The 14,059-nt window shown below is 42.1% G+C and overlaps 1 protein-coding gene across 12 annotated transcripts in view; it reads right to left on the reverse strand.

Annotated features, from left to right (window-relative positions):
* LOC105077864 (chondroitin sulfate proteoglycan 4-like) overlaps positions 1–14,059 on the reverse strand; it is a 68,809-nt gene that overhangs the window by 33,415 nt on the left and 21,335 nt on the right. For all 12 annotated transcript variants that reach the window (XR_012504160.1, XR_012504161.1, XR_012504151.1 and 9 more), the window contains exons 6-7: positions 4,267–4,465; positions 654–785 (exon numbers count right to left, since the gene is read on the reverse strand). Coding sequence is in view for 5 of the 12 variants with exons in the window: in XM_074358089.1 (XP_074214190.1) it covers positions 654–785; positions 4,267–4,465 (331 nt within the window). In the remaining 7 variants the exon portion in view is untranslated. The remainder of the gene's footprint in view (positions 1–653; positions 786–4,266; positions 4,466–14,059) is intronic.

Genomic DNA, 14,059 nt, shown 5'->3' on the forward strand with positions numbered 1-14,059 from the left:
TTTTTTAATTGTAATATAAATTTTATTATTTCCTGTGCTATTTCAATGCTTTTTTTTTTTTTAAATAACAAGGTAAAAAAATTCCCTCCTTTTTTATTGCCCCTGCAATTGGGTAAATCTTTCTCTATCCCTGCAGCGACAGTATTGGGCCAGAGATGCTCAGTTGGATCTTTCCATCTCAGCCAGGCTGAGATTCTTGGCAAACAGTAGTCCAGAGGCTTCAGGGACCCAAAACAAGAGCTGAGTGAAATCCCCTATGGTCCCCTGGTACACAGGGTTTTTATATTCGAAAAAAGAAAACCCCAAGATCTAGATGGTTACAGCAGAGCCTGGTTTTCCTGCTTCTTTAAGGACCCAAAGGAGAGAGCAGGGGAAAAGTGCATATGGATCATAAAGCCTGCTGCTTCAGTGATTCCTCCCTCATCGCCCTTCCCCAGTACACCCTCTTCTGAGGAATAGGAGAGGGGAGAGAGGCAGGGGGAAAGACCCAGGCTTGCTTTTGCTAAACTCCAGCAAAGAGACAGTTCTTGCTGGGACTTTGTAGCTGGTTGATATCACTCTATAGTAAAAGACGATACTTTACACCATACAGGTAGAAGTTTCTAAACAAACTGAAAAACACTTAAACCCAAACAACGAAGTTAAAGTCTTACCTGGAAAGACGCTCAGTCCTTTGTTTACTTCTAAGCTAATGATCAGAGCTCGAGCTGTGATGCTAAAAATTTGTCGTGGTGCAAAGTTCAAACCATCTGTAACCTGAAAATTAAAGCCTCCTGACAGCGCTCCTTCAAAAGAAGAAATTACACTCTGGTCAATTTGGTTGTTCTGCAAGAGCCACCCCCTTTCACCGTCTCTCCCACCTGATCCCCCTGCAAAGTGACCCCTATCAATGTAAGAGTGCATTAATACAGTCACCTGGTTCACCAAATCAAATACTGCCAAAACGCAAAGTGAAAAGAACATCAATAAAGGCCTAAAATGCATTTTCCCACGTGACCTTCTCCTGAGAATAATAAAAGAGAATAATAATAAAAAAGATATTACCTCCAAAAATTTTTTTTAAAAATTTAAAACATGCTCATTGCCTGCATTTTATTATTTTGGAATCAATTTGTAACAATAAAAGTAATGCACGCATGCAACACACGAGCACACGCACATGTGCATGCACACACATACACACACACTCCCACACCCCCTTAGCAATTTCTGATCTATTGATAATACTGAAAATCAAAACTATAGGGAAGTAAGTAACACTTAGCCCTTCCCCCCAAATAATTCCTAATTATTCATCTATCTCAAACCATCTGTTTTCTGCAGAGGGGCAAGAGAAAAGTGGGGGAAGGCCCAGGTCTGCTTTTGTTACATTCCTGCAAGAAGAGAATTCTACTCCCACATGTCTGTCAAGGGATTAATTAGTGATATCAGCAAAGTTATAAATTCACTTATGTGCTAAACAGAAATGGAGACGGGCCCCATATTGACCCTGTTCCCAGGAGTGCTTTACCAGTCTGACTCCCAAAGCACCAAACGAGATCACCATGCAGACAGCCTGATGAGCACAGTCCCCTCACCCTGTAACTCTGCAGGCCCACAGGTCTTTGCATCACAGAATGGGTAGAAATGGCCTCTTTGTTGCCCTCAGGGACTCGAGGCAGGGAACAAAGCAGGCATGGTCAGACCCTGCAATTACCTACAAGTACTCCCTTCATAGCATGATTTAATAAAGGGCTGGCTGATGGCTTAACGGTCTCTCAAGTCTCTGTTATCTAAGCAAACCCAGGGAGTTCTTATCCCTCACAAAAAAGCCTTTAAAAAATATTTCCCAGTACACTCAAGAGTCATCATATTTAAAAAAATAGAGAAAGAGAATTCTGGATCTGCCTAATTTAGAACAGAATGCTATTTTGTTTGTTTGTTTGCTTGTTTGTACTAGAAAGAGCACTTTGAAAGTTGTCTTTAATGAAACATGAAATTAGGGAGAGATGCTTTCTGCCATGAGGTACTTTGAACATTTCATGAATCCAGAAACAAAATGGAAATGGTATCAAAAAGAATTATATCCAAACAAATACTAGAATAATCCCAACTATTACACTAATTATGACCAAAGAGGAGGAAGGAGGGGAACATCAAAGCAGCTGTGACCTGTGGATTTTCTGTTATGACCTCAGATGTTCCTGACCTGCCAGTTCTTTCAGAAGGGTGACCTGAAATCACTTAGTCAACCGCTCCCCCCTCCCCATCTTGGCTCTATCAACCTACTTAGGTTGTTATGTGAAATAATGAATTAGATTAATGGCAGAGTACTTTGCAAATATAAATGCTAAGAGAGACTAATTAAACCAAAGCCTTTCTTTGGGCTGCTGATGGACAGTTGTAGCAGGGAGAACCAGCTGGGTTCAGCAAGACTCATCTGCAGCCGGGCTCCAGCCACTCTGAAGGCTATTATTGCCTCCACATCCATTTAGAAAATGTAATGGATTGACTCGCAAAGAGCTTGACTTTAATCCCCCTTCCTGCTTTTTCAGGAGAAATTATTTTCTCTACTCATCAACAGCAAATATTGACCTGGTAGTTAAATAAATCAAGCCAGAGAGCTAACTTATATTTTAATCCTTCATTGCAAAGAATAATTTCAGTTCTCCAACCTACTCTGCCCTTCAATGTCCTTCAATGGCAGCTAGTAGAGAAAGCCCAGCTTTAGGGTCAGACTGACTTAAATCTTTCTGAGCATCAGCTTCTTCATTTCTAAAATGGGATCATTACTCCCAATCGCTTGGAGAACTTCTCCAGGTGAAATGAAATGAATCGTGTGATTGCATCTCCTGCAGTGCCCAGCATATGCCAGAGAGTCAATAATTCTCTTCCATTGCAAAATGCACAGTTTTAGAAATTCTAATCTTCCCCTGTGCCAGTCTCTAGAGCAGTTCTCTCCATTTTAAAAATAGGATAATCCTTTCATAAAGATAAAAAAAAAAGTTCCCTGGCCCTCTCCTAATAATACTTGGACTTTTAATATCTACTAATCAAAACCACACATAATTGGTAGAAACCACCTGTCAATTCAGTGCCTCTTTAAATGAATTGCGTTTTATTAATGAGCACATCTGTACACATTTAAAAAAGGAAAACACACATACATAGAAAAGATCATTCAGTCTAGAAACAATGTTTTGGTACATATGTAGGTAGATTTAGGATCTTACTGCAATAAAACTAACCCTAACAGGTTCCTGGGCAACAGGTTTGGAACCACTAGATGAGAACAGTCACATAGTAAAGTATTTTCAGGTTATTTGGAGATTCTTTGCATTAACTGCAAAGATAATCAGGAAATTACTACATTTGAATTTAGATGATGTTTCGTCTTTATTTTCTTTGCTATATTTTCAAAGAAGATAATTTAAAATGGCTGAAAAGATATGACTTTTAGTTTTCCCATCCTGCGCCTGCAGCTCACGCCCCCTCCCATTTCCCTCTGCAGGCTGGGAATGGGCGGCTTCCCCTCTCAGTCCACTGACAAGGGCAGCCTGGAAACAAAGGTAGGCTGGATCAGCCCTTTTGCGGATTTGCAGTGGCTATTTGGCTTATTGATTTACTGATGACCAGAGGAAGAACACAAAGCCTTTTACTGCCAGGATCTCTTAGATTTACAGTTATATTCATTCATTCATTCATGTCTTCATTCCTTTAACAAATGTGTTTGTTGTATTCACTAATGTATCCCCAACATCTGGAATATTACCTGGCACATAACAGGTATTCAACATGATTCCATCCTTTCAACAAAAGTTTATTAAGCACCTACTATGTTCAAGTCACTGTTCTTGGGTGCTGAGGATACAAGAGTGAACAGAAGAAAGACCCTCTTCTTACAGCTCTTACACTCTAGTGGGGAAGGCAGACAACAAACGAATGAGTGAATCAATCTACATGACAAGGTCGGGTAGCCGGGCTAGGGGATGGAGGGTGACAGAAGAGATGCTGTTTTAGTGGGTGGTCAGGAAAAGGCTCTCTGAGAAGCTTGTATTTGAGTGCAGGCCTTACACGACAATGTGAATAAGCCACGTGTAAGTTATAGGTACCCTCTAATGTTTGCTATTATTGGCCTTACTAAAATGTGCCACTTTGAAAAAGGTACAGAGTCTGGAAAGTTTTTAGATGGCTTGTAGTTTTCCATCAGCAGCTATTAGGCTTGACTACATGTTAATCTCTGATTAAACACATTTTAGTTTCACATTGTTTTTCTCTGTGACATACCAGTGTGTACAAACACTAACTGGCCCTCATTGATTTGAGCCTGGGTAAAGTTCTGGATGCGTCGGCCAGGAAAGGACTTGAGAGCCAAATGTCCATTGCTGGGTGGAGAGACCAAGTAGGTAAGGTCCTGCAGGGAGGAGTCCCCATCTTCTGCACAGAGGTCACCACTGGTAATCTCAGTGACAGAATTCGCCCACACCTTAAAGAGAAGAAGATCACAGATCTTGCAAGGATCAACTCCAATCAAATAAAGTTAGTAAATTGAATAGCTATGAGACCCTGCCCCCTTGCACAAAGATTTAAAAACTAAAGCAGTTCACCAGGGTTTCTAAAGCGTGAGGATTCTTAACTCAAGACACACGTGTAATTAAATGCCGGATGAAATACAGGGCATGTGGTAGTGTTTATTTAATGTATGAGGTTTATGAGGTTTCAATAAAATAGGATGCATAGTTACTTATTCAAAATCAATTATTTAAACTGCATATGCATGTCTATAAAGTATAACAGCAATCACAGCTGTGGTTCCTAAGTCCTTCTGTGTGGCTGACATCTGCTAAGGGCTCTATGTGGAATTTCAGATAATCACAGAACCTCCTCATAGGGTTGATGTAAGGATTTCTACTCATTAAAGAAGCAAATGCTTTCATCAGCTCTTAAATAGTTGAGGGCAAAACACACACTGCACATTTCTTATTATTCTCCTTTATCCTACCTGTCTTGTAGAAAAACAAATATCCGGTCCCTTGGGCCTTACAATGTTTGCTGTGCTGGTAGCTCACTGCAATGGTTTCTGAGTAACAGTCTCTATTTTCCAATTACATTTAAAATCTATTTACATTAGTCAACAATTCATCACTTGCTGAGCATCTGCTATGTTCCAGGCAACATTCTGGGTGCTTGCAATACATCAGTAGACAAAATTGAGTCCTGTCCTCACGAATCGCACATTCGTGCAGGAGAGGAGGGGGAATACAGGGAGGAAACAATAGGCATGAGGAAGAAATGAGTTACATCATTTGTGGGAAGACCACAGGCACTGTGGAAAACAATTTTAAATGAAGCAAAATGAGGCGCTCGGGAGTGGGAGAATGGTAAGTAGGAGGCTCACTGGAGGAAAACTGGGAGGAGGTGAGGCAGGAGCCACAGGGACAGGTGGAGAAGAACATCTGGGCAGAGGGTGGAGCGAGGCTCGGCTGTCTGAGGAGCAGCAAGGAGGTCAGGGTGATGGGACCAGAACAGGCAAGATGAAGAATAAAAGGCAGTGAGTCACACGTGCATGGAAGGTCCAGGCCTGCAGGCTCTCGAAGGTCCCTGGAAGAACTCCGGCTTTACTGGAGTGCAACAGGGAATCATCGTGGGGCTTTAGGTGAGGTGTAACCTGGCCTGGCTTGGGTCTTAACCGATCCTGGTGGCTTTTGTGTCAAAGGCACACTGTGGAGGGCAAGGGCAGAAGCAGGGCGACCAGCTGGGAGGCAACTGCAATAACCCCAAAAGAGATGAGAGGAGAGTTGGGGGAGCTGGAGCGATGGTAAGAAGTGGTCAGGTTCCAGGTGTGTGTGGACAGTAGAGCCAGCGGAGTTGCTGATGCACTAGGTGTGGGGAGGTGCGGAAGAAGGAAAGGCGATGAGAAGGACGGGGTTTGGGCCTCAGCTGCTGGAAGGATGGGGTTACCATCAGCCGAAAGGAGGGCAGCTGCAGGAGGAGTGGATCTGAGGAGTTAGAGCAGGAGCTCAGGGGTTTTTTTTTTCTTATTTTTTATGGAAGTGTAGTTGATTTACAGTGTAGTTGATTTACAGGGGGGTTTTTTTTCTTATTTTTTATTGAAGTGTAGTTGATTTACAATGTACAGCAAAGGAGTTCAGTTTTGAACATGCTGAGTTTAAAGTGCTTGTTGAGATGTCAAATCACATCTGATGGAATTAGGCTGTTTCGAATTTCTCAAGTCATGCTGCCACGTGATATTTCACTAACGCTAAAGACAGCAGCTTTATCACTAACTAGATTTTCATATTTCTGTCTGTACTGACAAATGTCTTCCCCGCAGAAACACTGCACAGTCCCAAGCTTATGTGTCCTTCCTTGTTCTGACTAGAACCTTATCATCTTTTACGCTTGTTACCAAGTTATTTAAAAATTCAAGTCTAAGTGATTAAGTCGATAATCTCTCTGGTCTAAGGGGCTGTCCTCCTGAGTAGGAAAGGCAGTTTATGAAATAACTAAGCAAGATTTGAAAGAGAGAGACTAGAAAGTATACAGGATTCCTACATTTTCCTATCAGATATGACACTCCACTTTAGCTATGAAACCTCGGGCACATTTCTCTGTGCCTCAATTTCCTCATTAATCAACCAGAAATAATAGAATTATTATGTATAATGAGTGATTTAAGATAGGTAAAATGCTTAGAACAAGCTTTACCTGGCACATAGTAAGTATTCAATAAATATGAGCTTTGTGTCTTCTTCATTAGATTTGACCCTGAGGATGGATGTGACTTTTTAATATTACTTAAAAGCCCTTTGGAGTGTGATGATTACCACTTTTGAGACTATTCTTTTTTTAACTCTTTTTTATTGAAGTATAGTTGATTTGCAATATTATGTGAGTTTCAGGTATACAGCAAAGTGATTCAGTTACATACATGTACAAATATATTTCAGATTCTTTGCCATTATAGGTTATTACAAGATATTGAGTATAGTTCCTTGTGCTATTCAGTAAACCTGTGTGACATCTGTTTTATGTATAGTAGTTTGTATCTATTAATTCCATACTCCTAATTTATTCCTCCTCCCCTCCTTTCCCCTTTGGTGACCATAAACTGGCTGTCTTATAACATGTACTGCACATTTTTCGTTCCACAGCATTCCTCCATAATTTGGGGTGAGTAGTTTATCCATTTAATGATTGTGTCATCAATGGATACTCCTATATCTTGGCATTTGGAATATGCCCCCCAAGGATTTTTCAGCCCTAAACTCTAAGGACATCAATTTTGTTAATAACTACCAGAAATGCTAATCAACCTAATGTTCAAATTATAAGGTTTTGGCCTTCTGTTAATCCATGGGAAAGCTACAGTTTCTATAAAATATAGAAGTTGGACTGCTTAACAAAATTCCAAGAGCAATCATTCTAGTTTTTCACTTTTAACATATTTAAATCCGTCTGTGTATCTTACCCTCATTTCTTCAGGAACTCAAATTAATTTGGAAACACACTGCCACTTCTCTTCCTGTGACTCGCAGATACTCATTTTTTCCAACATGACGCACACAAAAGCTAGATGAAGTATGTTTTCCACTGCAGTTTCCCTTCTGTGAAACACTGCTTTTGCCCCTCTTGCCTCTGGAAGATACCCTCTTCCAAAATAAATGTAAAACCTGCCACTCAAAACAAGAGCTAGTAACCTCAGGTCTTCAGTTCCACTCCGACCAAACTGAGTTCAACTATTAGCCCCACTGCTTTGGGTGGGGCCTGATCTAGTGCCTCGTACTTGGTAACAGAAACTTCATGTAGGTGGGGAAAAGAAAAACAAAGACTTCAAACTTGAATTCAGATTTAAAAGTGATCCAAAGCCCAAGAAATAATGGTTTAAGGAATATATACCTGAAAAAATTAACACTTGAATCTGGAATGACATATTTTTTAATTCACCTTTAACTTAAATAGGAGGTTAGTGAGACTTAGAGACCTAATTATGATCCAATATAACCTAAATTATGATCTTAATATTTAAAAACTCAGAACTTTGTTTTGAGTTTCACATAAGGGATGTGAAATATCTGTGATCTGACTGTCCCACTGTTTGACCCTTCCCAGCCTTCAGGCCTCCAAGTCACTGTTTCAGACTTGCTGCCCTCATTCTTCCAACGTCCTTAGCATTCAAAGCTCTTTTTAGTGATGGCAAATGCTTATCAGAAACAAACAAGTAATTCTATTTTTGGTACAAACAACAACAACAAAACAAAATGTACAGTATTACTGAACGCAAAAGTTGAAAAATGGAAAAATGAAGCCCCCTTGTGGACACCAATACATTTTACCCAGTAAGCACAAAAATCACCCATCATGCTTGAATACAAAAGCACTTAGTAGAACATACTTCAGAGTAAAATGCAAAGGATTCCCCCAACGTGATCTAACTCCAATTCTTAACTCCAGCTTGTCACAACAGAAATGATCTCCTGTTCCACTGAATGGCCTTGATCAGCCAGCCACAAGTCCTGTAGCTTAAGGCAATGTTGTTTAAAGTACTTCAGGAGAAAGAAGTGAACTTGAAATGCTGGGACAGAGTGGTTAACGTTTAGATTTCTGCCTCCGAACTCCCCTCTGGGATGCTATCAGGATGCTATCAGCAGCCCTACCCCTAAACCCCCACTTCCTTCTCCCAAGTAGACACAGATGACCCTTCTTGCCACCTCCTCTAAGTTCCAATGCCAAGGAAGGAGAGTGTGCGGTCATGTGGAGTAGTCTGAAGGTTCTTGAGAAAATGCTGTTTGAAAGTCAAAGACAGCATAGAATCCAAAGACTATGATGGTTAAATTTATGTCAGCTTGAGTGGGCCACAAGGCACCCATATATGTGGTCAAATGTTATTCTGGGTGTTTCTATGAGGATATTTTTGGATGAGATTAACACTTAAATGGGTTGGTTGAGTGAGTAAAGCAGATTGCTCTTCCTCATATGGGTGGGCTCTATCCAATCCGTTGAAGGCCTAAGTGGAACAAAAGGGCTGATTCTCCCCCAAGTAAAGAGAATTCTTTCCTGCCTGACTGTCTTTGAGCTGGGACATTGACTCTTCCTGTCAACTTTTATATGGGAACCATACCATTGTCTCTCCCAGATTTCCAGTTGCCAACTCACCTACATGTCTGGGAACTTGCCCACCTCCATAATTACATAAGCTAATCCCTTACAATATATACACACACAACGTGCACACACACACACACACACACACACCCATTGGTTCTGTTTCTCTGGAGAACCCATCATAATACACAGGCCTTATTAATTCCTATTTAGAACTGCTTTTGCCTGACTCTGCCACTGTCCAACTTGGCTATTTTGGGCAAGTCACCTAACCTCTGGAGCTTTCTCTCTTCTTTAAAATGAAAATAACAGCAGTACTTCATTTATCTACTTCACCAGATCTTTGGACTTCTAGAACCGTGAAGGAAGAGGCAGTAGAGTGTCATGGTTACGAGCAAAAACTTGCACCCTAGCTCTGCCTCTTACTGCCTAACCAGCAGCTCTTCCACTTCTGACCTTGGGCAAGTATGTGAGCCTCTCTGTGTCTCAGATTCCTCATCCTTAAAATAAAAATTGTATCCTGGAGAGCTGTTGAAGATTAAATGAGTAAATAAATGTAAAATGCTTAGAGCAATGCCAGAAACAGAATCAGTGCTATGTAAGCATTAGCTACCATTATGATTATATAAATGATAGTTACTATTAGTGTTTACTATGCTCTGAAATCTAGAAAAAGAAAAATCATTATCTGAAATAATTCCCTAAATTTGAACCTTTTGCCTGTAAAAAAGTAATTAGTAACCATAGCTTTGGCAAAACTATCTGTTGTTGGAAAATGCATTCCCACAGCTCTGCTATTTTGATGAAACACATAAGCTTTACACATTAGTTTTCAGAAAGTTAACAAGCCTGATGTGTGACAATTCTTCAGCTGTACTAAAAGTTGTCAATTTGTGAGAACACCTTGCAATATGTCCAACACACACTGTTTTTCCAGGAAGTTTTCTATGTTCAATTGCTGTTGTTATTACACATTCTCATGGATGTGATAGAGCTATCATACTCCAACAAAAAAAGATTAGGGGGCATAAGGTAAAGGATATCTTAGATGCCATAAACTCCCAACACGGGCTCTCAAAATTAGCAAGACCAAGTCCTGGCTACCTCTTGGCTCTTTTTCATTGGGTCTAAATTATGCTAAGACTGATAATAGTCATTGGAATTATATCACAAACTTTCAGTGCACAAGATTTCCTTATTCTAAAATTCTTAAGCTAATTTCATTCACATTATACCATATATAATAGGAAAGCAATGTTGTAATTAAATGCCCTGGTCTACTTCCATTTTTCTTTGAATATTTAAAACTTTATAATTAATTACGTTCTTCCTTTTTCTGTATTTCCCCTCCTCACCATGACTTTGGGCCATACCAGCAGTACCTACAGTGAATCAGCCAGGTTTGCAGACACTGTACCTGATCCCTCCGTGCCCACCTCTCTTCCTGCTGGACAGAACATGGCAGATGGGCAGCGAATGGGCAGGCAGGGCTATGATGATGGGTGGTCGTGGGGAGACTTCAAAGTTGAGGGTGACAATCTATCTCTCCTCCCCTGAACTCAGAGACCTCTGGCATGTGATAAAGTACCCTGATGAAAGGGTATTTGGGGAAGGGAGTTCTTATAGGCTGCATCAACTCTGTTATAACCCTCCAGTACCCATTTCTAGGCGCCCTACTAAATAGAAGTTTCCAGAAATGAACTCCTAGGACTTTACTCAAACTGTAAAGAAGAAGAATAACTTGAAAAAGTCATTTGTTCAGATAAAAATATTTAGCATTGCTAAATCAGTGGCATACAATGTTTTCTGATTAACACCCAAAGTAAGGACTACATTTTACCAACAACCTAGTACACGCATGTGCATTTGTATATGTGTATGTTTAAAATGAAGTGAAAGTACCCTCACAATACACAGAGTATTGTGATATTACCTGTTCTATTCTATTTCATTTGTTTAAAAAACATTGGTCCTGATCCATTCAATTAATTTCACAGTGTATTAACAGTTTGCAACCTGGAGTTTTAAAACACTGTTCCAGATCATTCTCATTATGGATAGCAGAGCAGACTCTGTTCAGACTAGCTGGGCTTAAAACTTACTCTCTTACTAATTGTAGGACCTTGGTCAAGTGACTTAACTTTTCTGTGCCCCAAGTCTATTTAATCCTCATTCTGTGTGAAGGGTTGTTGAGAGAATTGAATGAGAAGTCACAGGCAATGCTTTTAGAGTTGAGCCTGGCTCACAGCAGAGGCTCAAAAAAATGCTGGTCCACTTCCCCATCATCATCTCTGGAAGGCCAAGGGACTGAAATGGTCTAGCATAAGGGGTCCTTATGCCCAGAAATCAACTCTCACCATGGAACCTAATAACTGACCACTCTCCTCCCTCCATCTGCTCTGGTCACTCTGAGCTTTCCTGTCCTCGAACATGCCAAAGCTGCAACTTTTACTCTGGATTATTCCTTTGTTGGGAATGCTCTTCCCTCTAACATCCATAGTTCTTTGCTTTCTCACCTAAGCACCCCCACCTCAGCCTTTATTCAGAAAAAAGAGGTAAGTCAGGGTTAAGACTGCCGTTCCTTAGAAAACCTGCTTGCAAGTTGGCACTTGGCTGGCACCTGGGAACTCGGCTGTTAAACACTGTCCTGTACTGATATAAAACTTTCCCTAAATAGTGAGCGGCTCACTGTATCTATGAGTGTGGGAAGCCCCATAAAAAAGACTGGCAGGATCCCCAGGCAGGGCCACTACTCGCCTGCCAGCATCATCAGGTTCCCTGGTCCAGAGGCTCTATCTCACTTTTTGCCTCTGAAAGGGCTTACTTCTAGGAAAGTGGAACTTACCCCTAAAATTCTATTGGTTCCCTGAGCAAACTTCTGATTGGTCCATTTCCCTCACTCCTGATTGGTCCATTTGTAGTACTTCATTTGCATGGAGTTCACTCCTGATTGGTTATTTCTCTCCCTCCTGATTGGTTCATTTCTACAAAGTTTGTTCCTAATTAGTCAATTTTTGTTATGTTTTATTTGCATATGATGTTGCAAAGTGTAAACTGGCAGCCTATAAAAGCCTGTGTAAACCTCCAGACGGGGTCCAGAGGTTGGAGTGTTAACTTTCCTGGGCCCGTTGGTGTAATGAACCTGAGTTCTCCAACTCTCCAAGTGCTGTTTGGTCTCTCACCTGGATCCAGACTGCTATCACAATTCAGCTGTAACACAATTTTCTGCAACATTTCAACAGCACAAACGATGTGGTTTGTGCTGGACACCTGCTTTCCTTCTGGGAATCTGGGGCTTTGGTACTCACTAGGCAGAGGGTGTCTACCGGACCAGCCGCCATAAAAACCTTGGGCACTAAGGATCTAATGATCTTCCCTGGTAGACAGTGCTTCCCGCGTGTCGTCATAACTTGCTGCTGGAGGAATTAAGTGCATCCTGTGTGACTTCACGGGGAGAGGACTCTTACAACAACTAGTTTCTTCCGGACTTCACCCCACGTGCCTTTACACACACACACACACACACACACACACACACACACACACACACATACACACACACACACCCTGCAACCCACTTATGGCTTTGCTAATGAGGAAGGTGAGACCCAGAGAAATTTTGCTTAAATCGGGCAGCTTACAAACCCTAAACTCTGGTCTCCTAACTTTAATCCAGAACTTTTAAGGCAGAGAATGAGTTTCTTACTAGGTAAACAAAAAATAAGCTCAGAAAGAGCCAGTGTCAAATGACCGTCTCCCTCAAATCTGGGAAGTTGCACCTTTCCCGGTCTGGACCCAAGCTATCCAGGGATGCAGGTAGGAATAAAGGAAAGGGGCCCTGCCCTCAGCTACTCTTCCTTTTTTTCTTGAGATAAACACTCTGTATCAAGGATGGGAGAGGGGATCTGGGCAAACTGCCAGAGCAACTCAGAGTTCCTGGCAGAAACCATGTTTCTCTCATTTTAAGGGAAGACAGAGACAGTCTAGGGTACACTTTTTCCTCCTCACAACTTAATGTTCTGAACATCTTAAATTGACAGGTACATTTAAATACAGTAAAGCTACTATTAAGTTGAAGGTGCCTCTGATAATTGGTAGTACTTCAGAACGGAAAGCCCAGCCTACAAGGGGGCGTCGATTCCTTTTCATAAAGAAGCCTAAGGGTTCACGACCCAACTCCCCAGCCTGCGTCTCCCTCAGCCAACCTCAGCTCTGGTCCTGTGTCTCTCTAGACCCCAGGTCCCTCCCCCGCCTCCTTCTCACCCTGCAGTTCTGCGTACGCAGCAAAATACACAACTTCTCTGCTGAGGTTCCTGCGCAAAGACACACACGTGTGGCTACAACCGCTGCAAACCCACTCCTCCAAGTCGCTTCGGGAGGAGCAAGCGGCACAACGGCGCTGGGGAGCTCTCCTGGCCAGGCAACAGCCCTGGATCACATGGAGCACGGAGCAGGCTGGAGCCCGTCATAGGGTCACAGGTCGGTGCGGGGGCCAGGGGCGGGGGGTGAGCCACAGAGCTCGGGGGCCAGAGAGTCAGGCTTGGACACACTCGCTTCAAGTCCACACCTACCCCTGTGCCCGCTCTGGGCCTCAGGGCCCCCGTTCTACCACGAGGGGACTCATCACGTCGGTTCCCTGCAGGGCTGTGAAGAGGACACCAGTATGGAAGACGTCCAGTACTCTACTCCGTGACAAACGTAAACTTCTATAACTGCGTTGAATAATAATTGGCATCCTACAGTTCATCACTCGAGCCTCCAACCTACTTCTCAGGTCACTTTGCTGAGAATGAGTTCGACAGGTATCGATACAACAAGGAAAAGTGTAGGGAGAGGGAGAAAGGCAGCTGAAAACAGAGGGGGAGGCCCCAAAGGTCGACTAGCCAGAACACACCATCCCCAGGCTACCTGAGCATGACCGTGGAGTAAACTGCAAAGACAAAGAGACAAGTTCCAAAGGTCTCAGCACCACTAA

This window comes from Camelus bactrianus, chromosome 3 (genome assembly GCF_048773025.1).
Source record: "Camelus bactrianus isolate YW-2024 breed Bactrian camel chromosome 3, ASM4877302v1, whole genome shotgun sequence".
NCBI classification, from domain to species: domain Eukaryota; kingdom Metazoa; phylum Chordata; class Mammalia; order Artiodactyla; family Camelidae; genus Camelus; species Camelus bactrianus.